Below are 23593 nucleotides of genomic sequence, written 5' to 3' on the forward strand. Positions count from 1 at the left end.
TAAAGAAAGAGTGCGGCCGAGGTCAGAATTATGTGGCCGCGTAACCTCCGTAAGGGTATTTTTGTTCAGAAATTTCAGCTTAGTATAAATAGAACTTTTTGTAATTTTTAGAGGAGTTGTGTATTTGCTGAGCACGTGAGACTGCTGAAACTTCCCTTTTGGGGAATTTTGTATTTGATTCACCTTATAACAATTGATTTTCATCTTTTAATCTAGTATTATGAATTTTATCTTCTTTTCATCTTTGATTTCTGCTATTTCTATGAGTAGCTTGACCCATAGCTAGGGTTGTGACCCAACCCTAGTGTGGGTATTTAATGGGTACTGAATTTTAGAGCTTGAATGTTTATGGGTTAGTGATATTTAGCATAGTTCTTGCTAGAATTGTAGAATTAGTAGTTACAAACACTGATACATGCCTTTATGACTTAGTCTCTTTTTGAGAAAGAGGGACTAAGTCTAGAAAAACTAGGCTAACAAGGAATTGTGGTGAACTCAAGAAATTGATAGCCCCAATTAAAGGGTTAAACCTAGAGATAGTAATATTTCACTTGAGCTAATATCACGTGACTTGCATGAATACCCATTTGGACTTGAGAAAGCCAAATTGGGTAAAATCACTCAAACTATCGAGATATATAGAGTGAGTACTTGGGTGTGATAGCTATGTTACGATCCCAAATTAATCAAGCTTGCCCTAGATTCTTTCTACCCGTTAGATATTGAACTCAAGAAATTGAATACCCATTTGGACTTGAGAAAGCCAAATTGGGCAAAATCGCTCTAACTATCGAGAGGTATAGAGTGAGTACTTGGGTGTGATAACTATATTACGATCCCAAATTAATCAAGCTTGCCCTAGATTCTTGCTACCCGTTATATATCCACCAAATACATTAACTCCCGACCTTGTTGGGTAAAACTGCATCGACCATCCTCGCTACTCAATAGTAGTGCAGGCTTGGACCCAATCAATTTTTGGCGTCGTCGCTACGGAGTTAGACGGTCTTAGCAATATATCTAACTATTTGTGTATTTTGTTCTTCTTTCCTTCTGTTTTTCTAATTTTTGTGTGTCAGTTGCTTTTAGGTACCAAATGGCTCTTAACGAGGCCCTCGAACATATTCCTCAGGGGGAGGAGGTAGATGAAAATGAAGTGGATGAGGTTCATCTTGAACCTCAACTACAAAGAAGAGGCCGCCCTCCTCATGACAATGTTCCAAACCCTCCCCCACCTCCTCCAAGGGCAGCACACCGGGTGTTGCCCAATGAAGTGTGAGCACCTAATTTTTTACCATGCTTGATTTTTTTCCAACTCCCTCACGTCACTTAACACACACCTTACCACCAACACAATTATTCCCTCACAACTCACACTCCCACTCTTCCTCTTTAACAACTCACACTCCATTCTTCCTCTTTAACAATTCACACAAGCACTTCCCCCACATGATCCCTCCACAAACACACATGGCACTCACAAAAGAAATGAGTTTCATCTCCAACCTAAAGACCAACAAAACCCTCTATATAATTGCTGCAAAAATCAGCAATGAAGGGAGGAGAAATCAGCAAAAAAACGAGCTGCAAATCCAGCCCCAAAACTCCCTCAAAACAGCTCAAAAATGAGCTAAAAACAACCCAAAAACGAGCTGAAAACCAGTCCACCCACAGCTGCCGATAACACCCCAAAATAGTCACTTTTCTCCAGTTCAACACCCCCAAAAACGAGCTGGAAATCCACCCCCAAACCCACATGAAAACAGCCTTGAAACAGTCATGAAAATCAACTGAAACTTCACTCGAACCCATACTTGAAACCAACAGAAAATCACCTCAAAACAGCCTCCAAACTCCACCATAAAACAGCCCATTTTGACATCCAAAACCGTCGTCCAAGCTCAGTCGAGTTGAATCCGTTCGAGGTCAGTGTCGAGGCTCTCTGGTTGGTGTGTCATGGTCATTCCAATTGCCAAATCAAAAGCTCAGATTCATGTAAAGGTTCATTTTTTGCCTCACCTTTGATTAATATAATAACTTTTTAAGTTTTATAATGCATGTTTGAACGAAATAGTGCTGTTAATGAGCATCTGTATATATATGTGTGACAAACTTGAGTTAATCTGATTTCTCGCGTTAGTACTTCTTATATGGAGGAGTACCTACAGAAGATCCATTCTTTTCCTCTTTACAAAGTTAGTTGTGCAATTTGAAATGAGTTTCCTGATTGGTTCTTATTTGACATGCTTTATTTATTGATTGTATTTGTATGCCTTGAGATGATTTGTCACTTCACTTCTAGTTGATGTGGGTCTTTATTCCACTATTCTCATGAATGTGGAGTTACTGTTTAATGCTAAAAGTATGGGGTCATATGAATTTTTCCAATGAATTAGTGGCGTTGGGATTTAATAATCGAATTAGGATGTTTTGGTTTAGGAATGGGAAGAAAAGAAGCCATCAGTTGGGTCTGAATTTTAAAGTTTAGTTCTTTCACATACCTAGAGCTTAGCGTGGTCTTAGCATAATTTTGGCACGGCAAAAAAAAAACGAAATACAAAGGTGGCTTACTTTAGTTGTTAAATAATTGCCAATCATCTCCATTTCTTGGCTGATTAGCTCAATGATTAAGTTAGATCATTTCTTCGCAATAAATTCATAATTCACGACCTTACAATAATCTCAAAATTTCAAGAAGAATAATGAACACCGTTAGAGTATTTTAGGCGCGCTTTTAATTAGTTTATCGTGATTATGTATACGTTCGCATGGAATAATTATGATTTCCAAAATTAAAACCGAAGTATGTGTTCGCGCAACTTTGGCCAAAATAATCTTAATATAATAAAATGCTATTAATTGTGTACACGTATGCATGACATGATTTCGACACAATAAACAAAACGGATTCACACGTGATTCGTTTCAAATATAATTTCATATTTTAATAATTAAAAGAGAATAGATAAAACATGGTAACCAATAAATCACAGTTTATCCAAAATTTATTCAAGCCAAATTCTAGTCAATAAAGCGACCGTGCTAGAACCACGGGACTCGGGGAATGCCTTACAACTTCTCCTCGGTCAACAGAATTCCTTACCCGGACTTTGTTTTCGCAGACCAATAATAAAAGAGTCAAACCTTCCTTTGACTAGGGATTCAAATAAAAGGTGACTTGGAACACCGACAAAAAATCAATTCCAAGTGGCGACTCTGTAAATAAAATAATCCCTACTCAATTTTGTCACTTCAAATGGAAAAACTCTTTTAACCTACAACAATCGAACACCCATATCTTTTTGGGGGTTAGAAAAGGGGTGTGACAGTTCTGGCGACTCTACTGGGGAACTTCAAAAATTCGAGTTTGTACATTGATTTTATTTGGATTTATTAATTTTTGTATATATTGTGATTTATTTGGGCATAATGTGTTACTTTTCCAGTTTTTACCGTTTTGATATTGTTAAGCTGTACATATAAATTGTATCCTCTCTCGCATCCCTCTGAGTCTTCTGATAATTAGTTATATTGTGTTTGCATACCAACATCACAAAATTTCTGTCTTGAGATAAAGCCAGTTAGCCTATCAGCTTCTGGTGAAGGATATAGTCACACATGTTTAGGCGGGAGAGCCGTTAGCTAGCCAGTGCTGTTATACTACTGGTGACGCTTGACACTCCTCGGTTCGGGTTGTCCGCCCGGGTAAGCCAAGTCTAGATACCATCTCCTTTAGGATTTACAAACTTAGAAGAACAAGCCACAAGCAATGAATATCCCTTGTAGGCTACGCTTTATTTGCATAATGTGTATTTGACTTAGCAACGCTCGACACAGGGGCCGAGTTCTATTTTAGGACAGGCCTTGTTGAGACCATTAAGTCATGTTATGTGCTACTTGTTGCATTATTTGGGAGGCTTGCATTTCGACCGACTTTAGCATAAATCAGTTGAACGAAGAGAGAAAAAAATGATGTGGTCTAGTGCATATGGTTTTTAAAGATTAATTTTCATAAAAAAGAAGAAGAACATAGTCGATTTTGACCGAACTACGCAGGTCTGATTCTCACCGGATGTGAGATACGTAGGCAAACCTCATCGGTTCCGGCCCCCAATTTTCAAAAAATCCAAAAAAAAAAAATTATTTAATTCCTTCTTTAGAAGTCTTTCTTTGAGACGTCAAATCCAAAATTCCAAAAATATTTTTTCCTTTTTTTTTTTTTAAAAAAAGGTCTTTCTCCCAAAATTCAAAAAAAAAAAATCAAAATCCAAAAAAAAAATTTCTGTCTTTTTAAATTTACAAAAAAAAAAAATCAAAATATTTTCTTTCTTTTTTTAAAAAGTATTTCTTTCGAAGATTCCAAAAAAAAAAGCAAAATAAAAAAAATCTGTGATTATTTATATATGAGTAAAAAAAAGAGTTAGTTTATTTTACTTTATTCCTGATTTTTTCTGAACTACGTAATGATCTGATTCATGCGGTGTCATGATACGTAAATTGAGTGAAAAAATAAATCGAAAAAAAAGAACAAAAAAAAATGAGTGAAAAAGAAAAGGGTGACAAAAAATAATAGAAAAAAACAAAGAGCGAAAAACAACAAAAAGAGAAAGAAAAAAAATCAAAAAACAAATTCAAAAAAAAAAGAAAAGAAAAAAGAAAAGAAAAAAAGAGAGCCCCCCGAGATAGAATCAGTTCTCCCCTGTTGGTGAATCATACTCAAGCTTGTTCTAAAGCTAGTCAGGCTAGGTCTACTGCAGCCAATAGCCCTGAACCGGCCAAACTCTGAGTCCCCCTCGCACCGGCTAATGCTAGATGTGAATATCACTCTCGAGTAGTGGGACATGATACGAAAGACTGTTGGACTCTTAAGAGAGCAGTGGAAGACCTCATCGAGGTCAAGGCAATAATGCTTAGGGATGAAGAAACCCCTAATATGATGAACAATCCTCTGCCTACTCACACCAATGGACCAGTAGTCGGAATGATTTGTGAAGATGATGAATTTGATCCGACACTGAAGGCCATTGCAACCATTGCCGAGATAGAAGAAAAGCCAAAAAAACGATCGCCAAGCCTGAAAGTCCCCCATCAGATGGGAGTCTAGGTAACCAGTCTTGCTATCCTTTCTGTGTTCGGATTTATCTCAGGGTGTGATCCAGATATTTTACTTTATTGTCTTACTTTCTGATGTAAACTCTTCTATCTTTAATTTTTTTTTTATAAAAAAAATCAAATCAAATGAAATTAATATTTCGTTGAATGTTTCTTTTCTTAATCTTGTCACCTTTCTTATTCTCTTTTCAGTTCTGTCAATGCAGATTTTAATGGCATGACATGCTTGCAGACTTCATGCTTAGATCCTAAAATGCTGTCGGACCTCGAAATAATGAATCAAGAAGCAGAATGTGTTGAACATAAGGCTTGTGAGAAAATAAACAAAGAATTTGAATAGTAGGCCTAGGCCAAGTCCGAATAAAATCAGAATAAGTTGAAATTCCCTCTCTTCGGATCATTGTTGAAGCCGAGATTGAGGATAAAGATTGGGTCAAGAATCGATTGGAATAATTGACACTGATTGATGAAAAGCGATTGGCCGCAGTTTGTCATGGGCAGTTGTACCAACAAAGAATGGCTAGTGCCTACAACAAGAAAATGCAGCCCAGGAAATTTGAAGTGCGGCAACTCGTTCTGAGATGTATCCTCCCGCATCATGAAGAAGCTAAAGGAAATTGATGCAGTCAAAAAGGTACTATGTTTGACCCTTCACGCACCTTTAATGCTCTTTGATTGGGATGACGAATGCTTTCATTCTCGCTACCCAAACACCATTAACCCTTTTTGCCAACCCATTGAGCCGGTTACCTTTCTTTGATTACCCTCTTTGGAACCTGAAGGAGTTATTGAAAAGAAAAAAAAATAGTTCATGTTACCTTGAACTACATTCGACTTGATTTCGAAAGGATACGTAGGCAGCCTCTCTCTAGTGTTCAGTCACACCAAAATACAAATCCACATTCCTCAAAAGAAAAAAAGAAAAAAAAAAGGAAAAAATTGAAAATGGGGCAGATGTTACAATGGTTTAGCAGTGGTTTCGCCTGAAAGGTTCCAAAGTTGTAATTCAATCCAAATCCTTTTTACCCAAATCCTTTTCAAGTCCTTTCGATCAATCAATGAGAATGTTAAAGAATTGGAGAATACAGTCATTTGGATCTGATGCAACCAAAATGAGAGAAATAAAATAAGAGTCTTATTGGTGAAAACTCTCACGGGCACCATAGGGTGATGACGAGCAGAGAAAATGAAAATGAGAGTCTTGTAGTGAAAACTCGCAAAGTGCACTACAAGGCGATGCTGAGAAGTGAAATGAGAGAGGTGAGCTGGTGAAAACCCACAAAGGGCACTACTAATCGAAAAGAGGATCCTCCCAGTCACTAGCATCGACACAATCCCAAAGAAGGTTTCTCGGTTTTGAAGCAAAAGTTGTGATGAATATTTAAGGGTCAGACGGTTTACAAGGATCAAGCGTCCAGTCCAAGGCATGTCATGTTCATTGAAGTCTGCATGTACTCCAGATAAGTCCTTATTTCCTTTCCCCGAGAGGGATACCTCTTGTCTAAATTCATTGTCCATTCCATTGTTTGTTATTCTTTGAATCCCTTTCGGTCTAACTTTGTTCCAAAAACTAAGGCAAATAAGGGATGGCAAGACTGATTTACAAGGCTCCCGTTTGATACAAGCTAATATGCAAAAAAGACACCCAGCCTCGGCAGGGGTATCAAGTCGACCTAGACTGGCCAAGGCGGCCAATGCTTCAAAATCAAAAACTCTTGTAAGGAGGAAATCAAATTAAAAGTGCCTATAAGGCCAAAATGAAGTTGAAAAGGTTAAGTCTCAAGTGGCTAACCGTTTTGACAAAGATTGAAAAGCCAAACACTCTCCATAGCCAGAAATGCAAGTGGTATTCAAGAAACATCTAGTGGCAGGTTGAAATCATCATCAAAAGAAGATGGGCACAAAGCCAAGCTGCCAAAGACATCAAGGCCGCACACAGACCACCATTGTTTTTTTAAAAACTCACAATTTTTCTTTGTTTGCAGCAGGAACAAAGCAGTGCAGAATGGTTATTTATAAAGGACGATGTCACCAAAGGTGAGTTTCCTTAAAATCTCCAATTTTCCTTTATTTTTAGCATGCATCACTACTGTTCATACCTCTCATATTTAGTAGCTTAACCCAGGTAGAACCTTTTTGCCAGGGGGATCTAGCTCACAGTTCTGGGTAGAAGTACTCTTCGCCCAGGTTATTTTTCGTAGCTTAACCCAAGTAGAACTTTTTCGCCTAGGGGGATCCAACTCATAGTTCCGGGTAGAGGTACTCTTCACCCAGGCTTGTTTTTCGTATCTTAACCCAGGTAGAACCTTTTCGCCTAGGGGGATCCAGCTCATAGTTCCGGGTAGAAGTACTCTTCACCCAGGCTTGTTTTTCGTAGCTTAACCCAGGTAGAACCTTTTCGCCTAGGGGGATCCAGCTCATAGTTCCGGGTAGAAGTACTCTTTGCCCAGGATTGTTTTTCATAGCTTAACCCAGGTAGAACCTTTTTCGCCTAGGGGGATCCAGCTCATAGTTCCGGGTAGAAGTACTCTTCGCTCAGGATGTTTTACGTAGCTTAACCCAGGTAGAACCTTTTCTCCTAGGTGGATCTAGCTCATAGTTCCGGGTAGAAGTACTCTTCGCCCAGGTTGTTTTTCGTAGCTTAACCCAGGTAGAACCTTTTCGCCTAGGGGGATCCAGCTCATAGTTCTGGGTAGAAGTACTCTTCGCTCACGATGTTTTACGTAGCTTAACCTAGGTAGAACATTTTCACCTAGGGGGATCCAACTCATATTTCCGGGTAGAAGTACTCTTCGCCCAAGTTTGCTTTTTGTAGCTTAATCCGGGTAGAAGTACTTTTTGTCCAGGTTTGCCTTTCTTAGTTTGACTCAGGTAGAACCTTTTCGCCTAGGGGGATCCAGCTCACAGTTCCGGGTAGAAGTACTCTTTGCTCAGGATATTTTTCGTAGCTTAACCCAGGTAGAACCTTTTCGCCTAGGGAGATCTAGCTCATAGTTCCGGGTAGAAGTACTCTTCGCCCAAGTTGTTTTTCGTAGCTTAACTCAGGTAAAACCTTTTCGCCTAGGGGGATCTAGCTCATAGTTTTTGGGTAGAAGTACTCTTCGCTCAGGATGTTTTACGTAGCTTAACCCAGGTATAACCTTTTCTCCTAGGGGGATTCAGTTCATAGTTCCGGCTAGAAGTACTTTTCGCCCAGATTGTTTTACGTAACTTAACCCAGGTAGAACCTTTTCGCCTAGGGGGATCCAGCTCATAGTTCCGAGTAGAAGTACTCTTCACTCAGGATGTTTTACGTAGCTTAACCCAGGTAGAACCTTTTCGCCTAGGGGGATCCAGCTCATAGTTCCGGGTGGATGTACTCTTCGCCTAGGCTATTTTTCGTAGCCTAACCCAGGTAGAACCTTTTTGCCTAGGGGGATCCAGCTCATAGTTCCGAGTAGAAGTACTCTTCGCTCAGGTTGTTTTATGTATCTTAACCCAAGTAGAACCTTTTTCTCCTAGGGAGGTCTTGCTCATATTTTTGGGTAGAAGTACTCTTCACCTAAGCTTTTGTTTTTTCGTAGCTTAACACGGGTAGAACCTTTTCGCCTAGTGGGATCCAACTCATATTTCCGAGTAGAAGTACTCTTCGCCCATGCTTGTTTTTTGTAGCTTAACCCAGGTAGAACCTTTTCGCCTAGGGGGATCCAGCCCATAGTTCCGGGTAGAAGTACTCTTCGCCCAGGCTGTTTTACGTAGTTTAACCCGGGTAGAACCTTTTCGCCTAGGGGGATCCAGCTCATATTTTGAGGTAGAAGTACACCATTCCCTAGTTGATTTGATCTTAAATGTAGGGTACACCACTCTCTGATATCATTGCCAATATAGGGTATACCATTCCATGGCCACATTTTCTCAACATGATCTTTTTGGGGTACACCATTCCCGATATTTTATTGCTTTCAATAAAGAAGTAGTTTAGAATTTTGTTACAATAACTCACGAAATGTTTCTAGTGAAAACTGGGGCAGAAAATTTCGTTCGTTTGTTTGTTTTAGTGTTTGAGCAGGTTTTACCTCAAGGCACCGGGTTCGAGATGACCAAAAGAAGAAGTCTCAATCCAGAATAAAGGAAAAAAAAGAATCAAAAATGAAGAAGTGATAGAAAAGATATGGAATGCTCAAGACATGACTGAAGTCACGAGTATTGCACTTCTCGCTTTGATTGGAAGAAGCCGTAAAAGAATGAACTAGCACCTGCAGCTAAATAGCATCAAGGTTCAGATCAGAGTCTACGTGAAGAACCAGTCAAGACTCAAGATCAAGTGTTAAAGACTTATACATAGAAATCTTGTAACTGATAGTTAATAAGCTTGTTTAGTTTCTTTTGATTTTGATGTAATAACAGGACTACAGACCGGAGCCTCGAAGGAACCTCACTCGACTTTCCAACTCAGCATTCCATCCTTTTCCTTGAACTACACGCGACCTGATTCCCTTATAACTCGGGATATATAGGTTGTCCAAAACCAGGACTCGGTTGTACTCTCTTCTCTTACCTCTTCCCTCATGAATAATGGTATGGCCAAATATTAGTCATATCACTCATCTTTTCTTTGCCTGAAAACTTTTCATGTTTCCAAGCAAAGAGAGGCATGCTGTGAGCACCTAATTTTTTACCATGCTTGAATTTTTCCCAACTCCCTCACGTCACTTAACACACACCTTACCACCAACACAATTATTCCCTCACAACTCACACTCCCACTCTTCCTCTTTAACAACTCACACTCCAATCTTCCTCTTTAACAACTCACACAAGCACTTTCCCCACATGATCCCTCCACAAACACACATGGAACTCACAAAAGAAATGAGCTTTATCTCCACCCTAAAGACCAACAAAACCCTCTATATAATTGCTGCAAAAATCAGCAATGAAGGGAGGAGAAACCAGCAAAAAAATGAGCTGCAAATCCAGCCCCAAAACTCCCTAAAAACAACTCAAAAACGAGCTGAAAACCAGTCCACCCACAGCTGCCGATAACACCCCAAAATAGTCACTTTTCTCCAGTTCAACACCTCCCAAAACGAGCTGGAAATCCACCCCCAAACCCAATAGAAAAACAGCCTTGAAACAGTCATGAAAACTAACTGAAACTTCACTCGAACCCACACTTGAAACCAGCAGAAAATCACCTCAAAACAGCCTCCACACTTGAAACCAGCAGAAAATCACCTCAAAACAGCCTCCAAACTCCACCATAAAATAGCCCATTTTGACATCCAAAACCGTCGTCCAAGCTCAGTCGAGTTGAATCCGTTCGAGGTCAGTGTCGAGGATCTCTGGTTGGTGTGTCATGGTCGTTCCAATTGCCAAATCAAAAGCCCAGATTCATGTAAAGGTTCATTTTTACCTCACCTTTGATTAATATAATAACTTTTGAAGTTTTATAATGCATGTTTGAACGAAATAGTGCTGTTAATGAGCATCTGTATATATGTGTGTGACAAACTTGAGTTGATCTGATTTCTCGCGTTAGTACTTCTTATATGGAGGAGTACCTACAGAAGATCCATTCTTTTCCTCTTTACAAAGTTAGTTGTGCAATTTGAAATGAGTTTCCTGGTTGGTTCTTATTTGACATGCTTTATTTATTGATTGTATTTGTATGCCTTGAGATGATATGCCACTTCACTTCTAGTTGATGTGGGTCTTCATTCCACTATTCTCATGAATGTGGAGTTACTGTTTAATGCTAAAAGTATGGGGTTATATGAATTTTTCCAATGAATTAGTGGCGTTGGGATTTAATAATCGAATTGGGACGTTTTGGTTTAGGAATGTGAAGAAAAGAAGCCACCAGTTGGGTCTGGCGTGGTCTTAGCATAATTTTGGCACGGCAAAAAAAAATAAAATACAAAGTTGGCTTACTTCAGTTGTTAAATAATTTCCAATCATCTCCATTTCTTGGCTGATTAGTTCAATGATTAAGTTAGATCATTTCTTCACAATAAATTCATAATTCACGACTTTACAATAATCTCAAAGTTTCAAGAAGAATAATGAACACCGTTAGAGTGTTTTAGGCGCGCTTTTAATTAGTTTATTGCGATTATGTATACGTTCGCATGTCATAATTATGATTTCCAAAATTAAAACCGAAGTATGTGTTCGCGCAATTTTGGCCAAAATAATCTTAATATAATAAAATATAATTAATTGTGTACACGTATGCATGACATGATTTTGACACAATAAACAAAATGGATTCACACGTGATTTGTTTAAAATATAATTTCATATTTTAATAATTAAAAGAGAATAGATAAAACATGGTAACCAATAAATCACAGTTTATCCAAAATTTATTCAAGCCAAATTCTAGTCAATAAAGCGACCGTGCTAGAACCACGAGATTCGGGGAATGCCTTACACCTTCTCCCCGGTCAATAGAATTCCTTACCCGGACTTTGTTTTCGCAGACCAATAATAAAAGAGTCAAACCTTCCTTTGACTAGGGATTCAAATAAAAGTTGACTTGGAACACCGGCAAAAAATCAATTCCAAGTGGAGACTCTGTAAATAAAATAATCCCTACTCAATTTTGTCACTTCAAATGGAAAAACTCTTTTAACCTACAACAATCCAACACCCATATCTTTTTGGGGGTTAGAAAAGGGGTGTGACAGTACCAAATGGCTCTTAACGAGGCCCTCAGACATATTCCTCAGGGGGAGGAGGTAGATGAAAATGAAGTGGATGAGGTTCATCTTGAACCTCAAGTACAAAGAAGAGGCCGCCCGTCTCATGACAACGTTCCAAACCCTCCCCCACCTCCTCCAAGGGCATCACACCGGGTGTTGCCCAATGAAGGCTACACAAGTGCAATTGTCCCGCCCCGGATTCGGGCGGGCAATTTTCAAATAACCAATGCCATGCTTACTCTATTGGAACAAAGGGGTTTCTTTACCGAAGCTCCATATCATAACTCATATAAGCATCTCAAAGGTTTTGTAGACACATGCTGGGGGAGCAAAAAGACGAATGTATCTTAGGACGCTTTGAGGTTAAGGCTTTTCCCTTTCTCACTTAGAGGGAAGGCTTTGGATTGGCTTGAGAGGCTACCCAACCATTCCATCACCACTTGGGATGAGTTGGCCGAGAAGTTCATAACAAAGTTCTTTTCTCCGGGATATATGGCAACATTGAAAGATAAAATCCTTGCTTTTAAACAAGAGCCAAATGAACCGTTACATGAGATTTGGGAACGGTACCGAACAATGGTCAAAGAATGCCCCAACAATAATATGATTGAAGCAATGATCCAGCAAATCTTTTATAAGGGTATCAATACAACTAACTAGTGTGTGGTGAATCAGCTCGCAGGGGGTAACTTCATGAACACGCAATATTCAGAAGCATGTGAAATATTAGATGAGATGGCGGACACCTCTTCAGCTTGGCAAAGTCGAGCCAGCGTTCCTCAGGGTGACCCTAATGTTATCCACCTTCACAAGGAACTTCATGATCACGGACAATCCATAGAAGAGTTGACAACTACCATGAATTAGTTAGCCAAGGCACAACTTCAACAGGTTCAGGGGCCAAAGCAAGTAAATTCCATGGAAGGAGTGAATGTAATGGTTAACAAGAGGAGACAAAGAGGTCAACAACTTCAACACAATCAGTATCAATTTGAGCAGGTGATAGTGGGTACAACCAAGATGACTCTTATGGCGATCAAAGTGAAGAGGTTCAATATGTGAACAATTACCAAGGTCAACAAAGCAATGCTCCAAATCAACAACAGTGGAGATCACAGGGAAACAATCAAAACTGGGGCAACCAAGGCTAAGGGAATTGGAATAGTGGCAACAGCAATAATCCAAATAATTGGGGGAATAACAGTCAAAATTGGGGAAATCAAGGAAATAACTAAGGCAATTAGGGTGGCAACAATAATAGTAATTTGGGAGGTAATGAAAACCAAGGGGGTTGGAATAACAATAATCAATGGAACCGGGGGTCGGGCTTTCAAAGGCCCCCGATGTATCAACAACCCAACGACCTGCTTCCATATCCATCACAAGGGCAAAGTTCTTCCAATAATGAGATGGGACGGATAGAAGGTATATCAAGAAAATGATGGAAAGAAACGCCGAGTCCAATGCCCAAATAGCCTCCCACAACACTTCTATCCACAACTTGGAAATCCAAATGGGTCAGATTTCTCAAGCCTTGAATACTAGCCCTAAGGGGGCATTACCAAGTGATATGGAAGTAAGCCCGAAGGGTGGAAACAATACGGGCCAGGCTATGGCGGTGACTACAAGAAGTGGTAGAGGTGGAGTTCTAGTACCTCCAATCCAAGAAATATCGTGAATGATGATGTGGTTGTGCAAGAAGAGGATGAGCCAAGAAATGATGATAATGTGAATGATGAAGTGAGGATAGGCATTGATGAAAACGTGGAGGAGACACAAGATGATGTGAACCCGTCTAGGGAACACGTGATAGAAATACCGGATCCGGTAATGCCCAAAGCCAAGGCTCCTTTGCCAAGGCCTCCTCCACCATATCCTCAAAGGATCGCAAATAAAAACAACGAGAACCAATTCAAGAAATTCATTGATATGATGAAAAATTTGTCTATAAATGTGCCTTTGGTTGAAGCTCTAAAACAAATGCCGGGATATGTCAAGTTCATGAAGGACTTGGTAACAAAGAAGAGGTCAATGAACTGTGATACGATCAAAATGACACATCAAATGAGTGTCATTGTGCATTCCATGGTTCCAAAGCTAGAAGATCCCGGTGCCTTTACAATTCCATGCACTATTGGTAGTGCTGATTTTGCCAAAGCCTTGTGTGATTTGGGAGCGAGCATTAATTTGATGCCATATTCTGTGTTCAAGACATTGGGGATTGGGTAACCAAGACCTACTTCCATGAGGTTGAAAATAGCGTACCGAACAATGAAGAGGCCATTGGGGATAATTGATGATGTGCTAGTTCGGGTCGACAAGTTCATACTTCCCGCAGATTTTGTGATACTCAACTGTGAGGTTGACTATGAGGTGCCAATAATATTGGGGAGACCTTTCCTATCTATAGGGAAGGCCTTAGTTGATGTGGAAGCTGGGGAGCTCACCTTCCGGGTGGGTGATAAAAAAGTTGTGTTCCACGTGTGCAAGTCAATAAGGCATCCTAATATCAATGAAGTATGTTCGTTTGTGGATCTTGTGACTGAGGTGATTATTGATGACGCAAGTGCTATGATTAATGTGGAAGACCCTTTGGAAGTTGTGTTGTTGAATCATGATGAGGATGAGAAGGAAGGCTTGGTAGAATGTGCAAATGCTTTGCAAGGAATGAGATCCTACACATATGGACCCTAAAAACTTTCCTTGGACCTTGAAAACCGGAAGAATCCACCAACAAAGCCCTCAATCGAGGAGCCACCCATATTGGAGTTGAAGCCCTTGCCTTCACACCTCAGGTATGAGTTCTTAGGCCCTTTTTCCACATTACCTGTTATTCTCTCTTCGTGCTTAACTAACGTGTAGGTAGATTCCACCCTTGCGGTGCTTCAAATAATGAAGAAGGCAATAGGTTGGACATTGGCGGATATTCGGGGTATAAACCCCGCCTTTTGCATGCACAAAATCATATTGGAGTAAGATGGCAACCTTCCGTGGAACATCAAAGGAGGTTGAACGAGGCCATGCAAGAGGTAGTCAAGAAAGAGAGCATCAAGTAGCTAGATGCAGGGGTTGTGTACCCCATTTCTGATAGTTCATGGATTCATCGATAGAATGTGTCCCAAAGAAGGGGGGCATGACTGTGATCACAAATGATAGAAATGAATTTATCCCTACAAGAACTGTCACCGGTTCGAGGGTATGCATGGATTATAGGAAGGTGAAGAAAGTGACCCGGAAAGATCATTTTCCATTGCCATTTCTTGACCAAATGTTGGATAGAGTTGCCGTACGTGATTATTATTGCTTTTTGGATGGGTATTCTCGATATAACCAGATTCTCATTGCACTCGAAGATCAAGAGAAAACCACCTTCACTTGTCCGTATGGCACATTTGTGTTCTCAAGGATGTCGTTTGGTTTGTGTAATGCACCGGCTACTTTTCAGCGGTGTATGATGGCAATATTTACGGATATGGTGGAGGACTTCCTCGAGGTGTTCATGGAAGATTTCAGTGTTGTGGGGGATTCCTTTGAAGAATGCTTGGATAATCTTGATAAAGTGTTGGCCCGATATGAAGAGACCAACTTAGTGCTTAATTGGGAGAAGTGCCATTTTATGGTCGAGGAGGGCATTGTCCTCGGACATAAAATCTCCAAGAATGGTATTGAAGTGGACAAAGCAAAAATTGAAGTGATATCAAAACTCCCTCCTCCGACTTCCGTCAAGGGAGTGAGGAGCTTTCTTGGTCACACAGGGTTTTACCGTAGGTTCATCAAGGATTTCTCAAAAGTGGTGAAACCCTTGTGCAAGTTGTTGGAAAAAGATGCCAAGTTTGTGTTCAATGATGATTGCATGAAAGATTTTGAGCTACTCAAGTATAGGTTGATTACCACTCCTATCATTACCACACCCAATTGGAGCTTACCATTTGAGCTCATGTGCGATGCTAGCGACATTGCGGTAGGAGAGGTATTGGGGCAAAGAATCAAAAAAATATTTCATCCGGTCTATTATGCAAGCAAAACAATGAACGACGCCCAAGTCAACTATACGGTGACCGAGAAAGAGCTATTAGCCATTGTCTTCGCCATGGAAAAGTTCTACCCGTACCTCATGGGTACCAAAGTAATTGTGCACACCGATCACGCAACACTTCATTATTTAATGAGTAAAAAGGACTCTAAGGCTAGGTTGATGAGTTGGGTTCTTCTTCTACAAGAGTTTGACCTTAAAATTATAGATCGAAAAGGGAGTGAGAATCAAGTGGCGGATCATTCGTTTCCGGATGAACAACTCCTCTCCGTGTTTTTGACTGGGATACCTTGGTTCACTAATGTGGCTAACTTTCTTGTGACCGACATTATCCCGAATGAGCTCTCTTCTAACCAAAGGAAGAAGCTCAAATGGGACTGCTTGGATTATTATTGGGACGAGCCATATGTTTTCAAAATTTGCAATGATGGTGTTATCCGGAGATGTGTTCCGGAAGAAGAGCAATTGAGTATTCTTGAAGCTTGCCATTCCTCGCCCTATGGTGGTCACCATGGTGGGGCAAGAACTGCTACAAAGGTCCTAAGCTATGGATTCTATTGGCCTACCTTGTACAAAGACGCTAGCGAGTGAATTAAGCATTGTGATGAATGCCAAAGAGCCGGTGGAATTTCCAAGAAGAATGAAATTCTTCTCACCACCATCCTTGAGTTTGATATTTTCGAAGTGTGGGGCATCGACTTTATGGGACCATTTGTGAGTTCATGTGGGAACACTTATATTCTTGTTGCTATGGATTATGTTTCCAAATAGATTGAAGTTGTGGCTTTGCCCAACAATAAGGCACGGAGTATGGTGTCTTTCTTAAAGAAAAATATCTTCACAAGGTTTGGCACCCCAAGGGTTATCATTAGTGATGGGGGTTCTCATTTTTGCAACAAAGCCTTTGACACTTTACTTTCCAAGTACGGTGTCAATCATAAGGTGTCAACCCCCTATCATCACCAGGAAAGTGGACAGGTTGAAGTCTCCAATAGGGAGATCAAGAGCATTCTATCCAAGACTGTCAATGCAAACCAGACTGATTGGTCAAGGAAACTTGACGATGCTTTATGGGCCTATAGAATAACTTACAAGACTCCAATTGGTATGTCTTTGTACTGGTTGGTATTTAATAAAGCATGTCATCTTTCGGTTGAATTAGAGCACAAGGCCATGTGGGCGCTGAAGAAGTTGAACCTTGAATGGGATGTAGCTGCCAATCTCTGGGTAGAGAAACTAAATGAACTTGACGAGTTCCGCTTCCATGCTTATTCTAGCTCGTCCTTGTATAAGGACAAAATAAAGTACTTACATGATAAGTATATCCGGAACAAAGAATTCAAGGAAAGTGACTTGGTTCTTCTATTCAACTCTCGGTTACAGATGTTTTCGGGAAAGCTCAGGTCAAAGTGGATTAGTCCTTTAGAAGTGATACATGTGACTCCTTTCGGTGCTTTAGATGTGAAAAACAAGAATGGTGAGATATTTAGAGTCAATGGGCACCGAGTGAAGCACTAACTTGGCAAGATTGATGATAGCCATGGTGTGGCATTGATCCATTTCAGATTATGATGGTAACATGTGTCGTGCCGCGACGTTAAATCATGCGCTTCTTGGGAGGCAACCCATGTATTTTTTTTTCTTTTGATTTTCTTTGTAGATTAGGCATTGTTTTGGACTAACTGGTTGTGAAGTGTAGGTAGGAATTGGTTGTGTAGTGCAAGAAATTGACAAGGAAAATTTTTTGGCTAAGTGGTGAACTTTCACAGACCGCGCTCAAAAGTTCGCGGACCGCATGAGCACTTCGCGGCCGCACAATGCTGCGCGCAGTCGCGTAGCTGAAATGGGTAAAATGCCAACTCTCTAAAGTTGGCCTGTCAAAATTCCTTCAGAGTTCGCGGCTGCGTTCAAGTTTTCGCGGTCCGCACAAATTGTGCCACCGCGGCCAGTTTTTTGCGGACCGTTCCCGTTCATCTGAGGCAAATCTACAGTAAGGTAAAGAGTGCAGACCGCAACAAAATTTTGCGGCCGCACTCAGGTAAAGCGGTGGGTTCACTGGGTTCTGAGTATAAATAGGAGTTCTTGAAACTTTTCACACTTTACGAATCCTAACCTCTCAAACTCACCTAAAGCATTGTGCATCCTTACTTGGTTTCAAACTCATCCTTTTCTCATCAATTGTCGATTTCCTACCACATTTTACAACTGGTATGTTCGTTTCAATAATTTGATTTTGTATTTTTTCTTTTATTTTCTCTTTGTTTTAATTTTTCTTTTTAGATAGGATTAGAATCATGCCAAAATGTCAAATTAATGCTTAATGTTTTATTAACAACATATGGGTAGTGTTTGTATGCATAATAGGGGTTGGGGTTAGTAAATTTGCGTATTTAATTGCTACAATTATTGGGTAATTAGTGAAAACTTTAGTTTTAAGTATTCATCAGTGTCAATTTATTTTGAATTTCGCGGCCGCGGTCATTATTACGCGGTCCGCGATACCCTATCTTCAAGGCACTGATGGTTGTTTAGAATTCGCGGCTGCAGTCACTTTTGTGCGGTCCGCGATTGGTCTTTCGCGGCCGCACACAATTTTTTGCGGTCTGCGCGTTTGAATTTCAGAGACTCTATCATTTGCCTTCACGACCGCGTTCATTTTTATGCGGTCCGCGATTAGTCTTTCGCGTCCGCACTTATTTTTGTGCGGTCCGCGATTGATCAAGTTCAGTGAGCCAGTAGTTTGAGCCAGGCCTCTTCACGGCCGTGTTCACTTTTACGCGATCCGCAATGGGCAGTTCGCGGCCGCACTCATTTTTGTGCGGTCCGTGATGCCCTGTTCTGAGAAGTATTGTTTTTTCATTTCATCTGTACTACTTTAACTCATGATTGAACCCCAATTCTAACTGTCTTTCACTACTTGTGTGTTGCAGAAAATGGTATGTTCTCATGGGAGAGGAGATACTTCAAAGGGGAGGGCGGAATCCTCCCGAGGCCGGGGTAAAGGAAAGCAAACCTTACCCTTAGCAGCCTAAAGGGTAGTAGGCAAAAAGGCTACCCTCGTTAGACCTCCTGCCGACTCCTCGGACACAATTGAATTCCTCCCATCCCGAGACACTTCCGAGGGGGAATCTGCAAAACAACAACCAGAGGCTCAATCAAAACCATTCCAATTGGTCAATGAACCTACCTCCTCTTCTGGGTCGTCTGATGGCTCAGAGGGAGGTAGTAAGGCATCAGAGCCATCTTCCCCACATGATACAACACCTGCCTCAACAGCTGCCCCAATAAATATTGTTGATGATGACGAGGTCTCGGATGACGGGAGCGGGGGTGATACTAATGTGGGAGGTTTGTCCAGGTCAAGGAAGTCCAAGGTGTGGACGGATCGATTCATGAGTGAGAAGGTCTATACAAAATACCGGGAATGGTGGCCCCAAAGGTCGCTTACACTTGAGTGACAGTTCAAAATGAGAGACATTCTTCCCCACAATTCAAATGTCCTAAAACAATTTGAGGAGAGAAAAGGGTAGAAGTACTTCACCGGCAAAGTGGTGGATGCAAATGAGTACCTTGTCAAGAAGTTCTACGCGAATGTTGCCCACATCAAAAAGGGTACCACTGTGTCAAAGGCCCGAAACTTGAAGGTCTAGTTTGATGGCCACACTCTAAACTCATATGCCGAATTTGAGGATGTGTAGACAGTGCTATACTTGGAGAAGCTGGCCTTGGATGAAGCATCTCGTCCATGGCTAGCGGAGCTATTAGCTATTCCAGGGACAACACCGACATGGCTCACAGCTGGAGTCCCAATAGTCAGAAACACCCTTAGCTTTGAAGCCAAAGGGTGGTCCACATTTGTGTGCAGCCGACTTGACCCTTGCCAGCATGATAATGTCCTCCAACTCACCCGGGCAATCTTGATAGCTTCCATTATGGTGGGGTATCCAATTAATGTGGGGAACCTGATGTCCTACCATATCTCCAAGGAGGTTGGCAAAGAAGAAAGATCCTATCCCTACCCCAACTTCATCACTGAGTATCTCGAAGGCCAAGGGGTAGAAAATAGGCATTTTGATACGAAGATGAGGCCTAAAAAGCCTTTCTCCTGGTATAGCATCCAAGGAGCGGACAACCCTAAGCCAAGGGTAAAGCCACTACCTCCACTGGCCAGTCTGAAGAGCCAAGGGTAGTGGCCACCGTGTCAGAGCTTTCCATAGCAGAAGGTTCTTCAGCTGCCATGCCTCCTCCTTCCTCCGGGCCATCCATCACAGTGCCATTATCTGTGCCTTCATCTTCGCCTACCATCAGACTGCACTGCCGGTTTCACAGACACTATCCAGCCTCAACAACTGGATGCAGGCAGCTACCACAAAGCTGATTGTCCTATCCAGTGCAGTAGCAATACAGTCAGCCCTAACACAGCTTCAGGTACCTCCATAAGTGGAGGATTCATTGAAGGAGCTTTTGGGAAACCAGAAGAATCTCCTTGACAACCAGAAGAAAATCCTGGAGACTTTGGATGCACATGGTAAGGTTATCAAGGATCTGGGCAAGCAGGTGAAGAAGATGAGGAAGACTCAGGCCTCAAAGGAGTCAGTGGAGATGCTGAAAAAGGAGGTATAGAAGATTGCCTCTGCTGGAGATATCCTACTGGACCTACTCATGGAGGAGACAGCCCTAGCAGCACAGGCAGCAGAGCATGAGGCATCAGATGCAGCAACTGGCCAGTCTGAAAAACTGGCTGCCACTACACATATTGTTGAGGAGATGATCCAGATGCTCAACAACCCCGTGGTCTCCCAGTTAGAGGATGTGGAGATCCAGTTAGAGGACACGGAGAGAGTTGATGATCCTATGTAGTCTGAGGACCCCACTCATGTTCCTGACCCGATGCAGACAGAAACCACATAGGGAGTTCTCTTTACTCTTTAACCTTTCCCTGATCTTATTTTGATATTAGCATTGAGGACAATGCTATTTTTTATTTGGGGAGGGGGGGTCCATTTTGATTTGATTTGTGATGACATTTGGTATGTAATAACTATGATACTATTTTTCTTTATCTTTATTTACCGTTATTTTCACTTTTGGTATGCATATAATTTTACCATTCGATGTATATATTCATTTCCATTATGTATATATTCGTTTACTCCATTTTGTACATATTCAGTTTACTTTCCGTAGTTTACTTCATAACTTCTTTCGTTATTTTTCCTTAATAGCTTAGCTTCTTATTTCCTCTAGTAGCTTCTTTTTTTTAAGTTTTTAGCTTCTTTTTATATTTTGTGTGAACAATAAACCTTTGGTTTTCTTAATGGCACGGTTCTTTCCAAAGGTGGATGTTATGTGAACCGGGTGGCTCTTCCCAACGATGTTTTGGTGTCTATACTAGTAGTAATGAATAAAAGTATCTCAAGCAGGCTTCACTTAGTACTAACATATTTACCTTTGACCTCATGGTTAGAGACAAGTTGATTGGCAAAGATTAGCTCTAGTTGTGACCTTTAGACTCTTGAGTTGACTAAAACAATCATCGTGTATTGAATTGAGCCATTTGTGATTTTCAATCTTAGCTAGGGTTATTGTGGGCCCTCGACTCTGTTCTCTTTAACAATCCAGTAACTTGAGAGATGAGGTATTGAATTGCAAGTCCAAGTCTCGTGCCAATAAGACTAGAACTTGCCCTGAATGTTTGTCTAGGCGAAATTCTAAGTGTAGCTCGACTTGAGAAATGATTGTAGGATCACCTTAGTCAAATTTGAACTTTGAAAGCTTCTGTAGCCTACCAATATGATATCCCTAGTCAACCACTTTGAGCCTAAGTCTTTTTCATTCAATAGCCACATTACAAACCTTTATCCGTTCTATAATGACCCTCTCTTGGCACCCAATCTTTCCTTAGCATTCATGATGAACAACTGGCAAAAGCATAAGTTTGGGGGAGAGACGAAGAATTTGAAAGTGTTAAAAGTTTCAAAGAAGAAAAAGAATTGATGAAAAGGAAAGGCAAAGAAAAGGAAGAAAAGCCAAAAAGAAATACGTCAAAAAGAAAGTGAAGGTTGAAGGGATTCAAAGAACGCAATGATGAAAGGCATGGAATGATGAGAAAAGGAGAAAAATGATTGTCATGAGTAAGAAAGAGTGACGGTGTGTCTCTCTAGTTCCCCTAAGGAAGAAGAAAATGACTCAAAGAGTCAAGCAAGTATGAGCCGAAATGAGAAAATTGGGTGCTTAAGGAAATATGAAACCATCATAGTTCGATAAGTTCTACCTTGATCCAAACGCCTTCATTACATCCTATTAAAGCACTATATGATTTCAAAGGCCGATTCGCGAGGAAAAGGCATAGCAGAATAAAGAATTTTACGGTTTGAGGTAAGTAACAGTTCTAAATTTGGTCCTGAGGGTATGAAACCCCGGATTCTATGATATGTGATTGGTTTTGAGGTGACGCACATGCTAGATGACGGGCGTGTGGGCGTGCATCGTAGGAATTGTGACTTGATAAATTCCATGGAACTGTGTGGTTGAATAATCTTTTGATATCCATACATTTTTCACGTATTAGAGAAATCAAACTATAAATCATGTTTAAAACATGTGTTGACACTGTAAGGACCCACATGGGTCGTATACATATTGAATTATATGCTAAATTATTGTTTTGTACTCAGGCACAATTTTACTTGCACATTACATCTCAGTCTCTATTGTTCATTATTGATGCATCATATCATTGCTGTTTGGGCTGCTTATCATGAGCCCGAGAGACTGGAGAGGTTGATGACTAAGTGAGGCCGAGGGCCTGATTGTGAGGATATTTATGGGATCGGGCTGTACGCCGCAACATGTTTCATTGATTTATGCCATGATTGGCTTGTTATAGCGCTTGGGCTGAAGGATCCCCTCCGGAGTCTGTACACACCCCCAGTGAGCGCAGGTACCTACTGAATGCGAGTGTTGAGTGCCGAGTGCAGAGTGATTGATGTTGATACCCGATTTTTTCCTCATATTCTCCATATATATATATATATATATATATATATATATATATATATATATATATATATATATATATATATATATATATATATACCTTTAAAATAGCGCATATGCATCATCATTTGATTTACAAGCATACGCAAGTATTTTCTCATAATTTTCCATAATTCTTAAAGACTTTAAATCAATTTATTTATGTATTTTATTATATAAATATCCAATAATTATCCTACAAATTATTTTTATGATGATTTAATCATCAAAACTTATCATTTATATCAATATAAGATTTTAAATATTTTCAAGGCATTTATTATAATTATATTTGCATTTTTAGGGCCAAATTGCATATTTTGCAATAATAGCCAATATGTATGTATAATTACATTATTTATGCTTAAAAAAACTTTTTATATTTTTATAATGTTAAATAATTATTTTTAATCATTTTCATACATACATGATATTTTTGATATTTATTAATTACTTTTAAAATTATTTATTGATAAAAATACTGGGTATTTAAATAATAGCCTAATTTTAACCTATTTTCGGACCTAAAACTACCCAATCCCAACCCAATAACCTTTGAGACCAAACCAAATAACCCCTTGACCCGACCAATTAACCAACCCGACCCAGAACCCCGACTAATCATGGCCGTTGATCTCCGAGATCAACGGCCCATATTACCCCGTCCCTTTTTAATTAACCTAACACCCCTAACCCTAAATCACTCCTCACCGCCCGCCGCCCT

General features: G+C 40.4%; 2 protein-coding genes across 2 annotated transcripts; both read left to right on the top strand.

Annotated features, from left to right (window-relative positions):
* Positions 1-6282: 6282 nt before the first annotated feature.
* Positions 6283-14027, top strand: LOC138904444 (uncharacterized). Its single transcript, XM_070192943.1, has 3 exons — positions 6283-6372; positions 7098-7149; positions 13501-14027. Exons 1-3 carry the CDS (start codon positions 6283-6285, stop codon positions 14025-14027), a joined length of 669 nt encoding a protein of 222 aa, XP_070049044.1.
* A 748-nt stretch (positions 14028-14775) lies between these two features.
* LOC138904445 (uncharacterized) lies at positions 14776-17349 on the top strand. Its single transcript, XM_070192945.1, has 4 exons — positions 14776-14827; positions 14909-15214; positions 15377-15768; positions 16603-17349. Exons 1-4 carry the CDS (start codon positions 14776-14778, stop codon positions 17347-17349), a joined length of 1497 nt encoding a protein of 498 aa, XP_070049046.1.
* Positions 17350-23593: the final 6244 nt, after the last annotated feature.

This window comes from Nicotiana tomentosiformis, chromosome 2 (assembly GCF_000390325.3).
Source record: "Nicotiana tomentosiformis chromosome 2, ASM39032v3, whole genome shotgun sequence".
Classification (NCBI taxonomy): domain Eukaryota; kingdom Viridiplantae; phylum Streptophyta; class Magnoliopsida; order Solanales; family Solanaceae; genus Nicotiana; species Nicotiana tomentosiformis.

What these genes read in the sequence shown, in the direction of transcription:
- LOC138904444 (XM_070192943.1), top strand. Translation starts at nt 6,283, where the DNA reads ATGACGAGCAGAGAAAATGAAAATGAGAGTCTTGTAGTGAAAACTCGC. An exon ending in TGAGAAGTGAAATGAGAGAG is followed by an intron (nt 6,373 to 7,097) that starts GTGAGCTGGTGA and finishes CTTTGTTTGCAG; the next exon opens with CAGGAACAAAGCAGTGCAGA. An exon ending in AAAGGACGATGTCACCAAAG is followed by an intron (nt 7,150 to 13,500) that starts GTGAGTTTCCTT and finishes TTGTGCAAGAAG; the next exon opens with AGGATGAGCCAAGAAATGAT.
- LOC138904445 (XM_070192945.1), top strand. Translation starts at nt 14,776, where the DNA reads ATGGCAACCTTCCGTGGAACATCAAAGGAGGTTGAACGAGGCCATGCA. An exon ending in TGAACGAGGCCATGCAAGAG is followed by an intron (nt 14,828 to 14,908) that starts GTAGTCAAGAAA and finishes ATTCATCGATAG; the next exon opens with AATGTGTCCCAAAGAAGGGG. An exon ending in GCGACATTGCGGTAGGAGAG is followed by an intron (nt 15,769 to 16,602) that starts GTATTGGGGCAA and finishes GTTTCCAAATAG; the next exon opens with ATTGAAGTTGTGGCTTTGCC.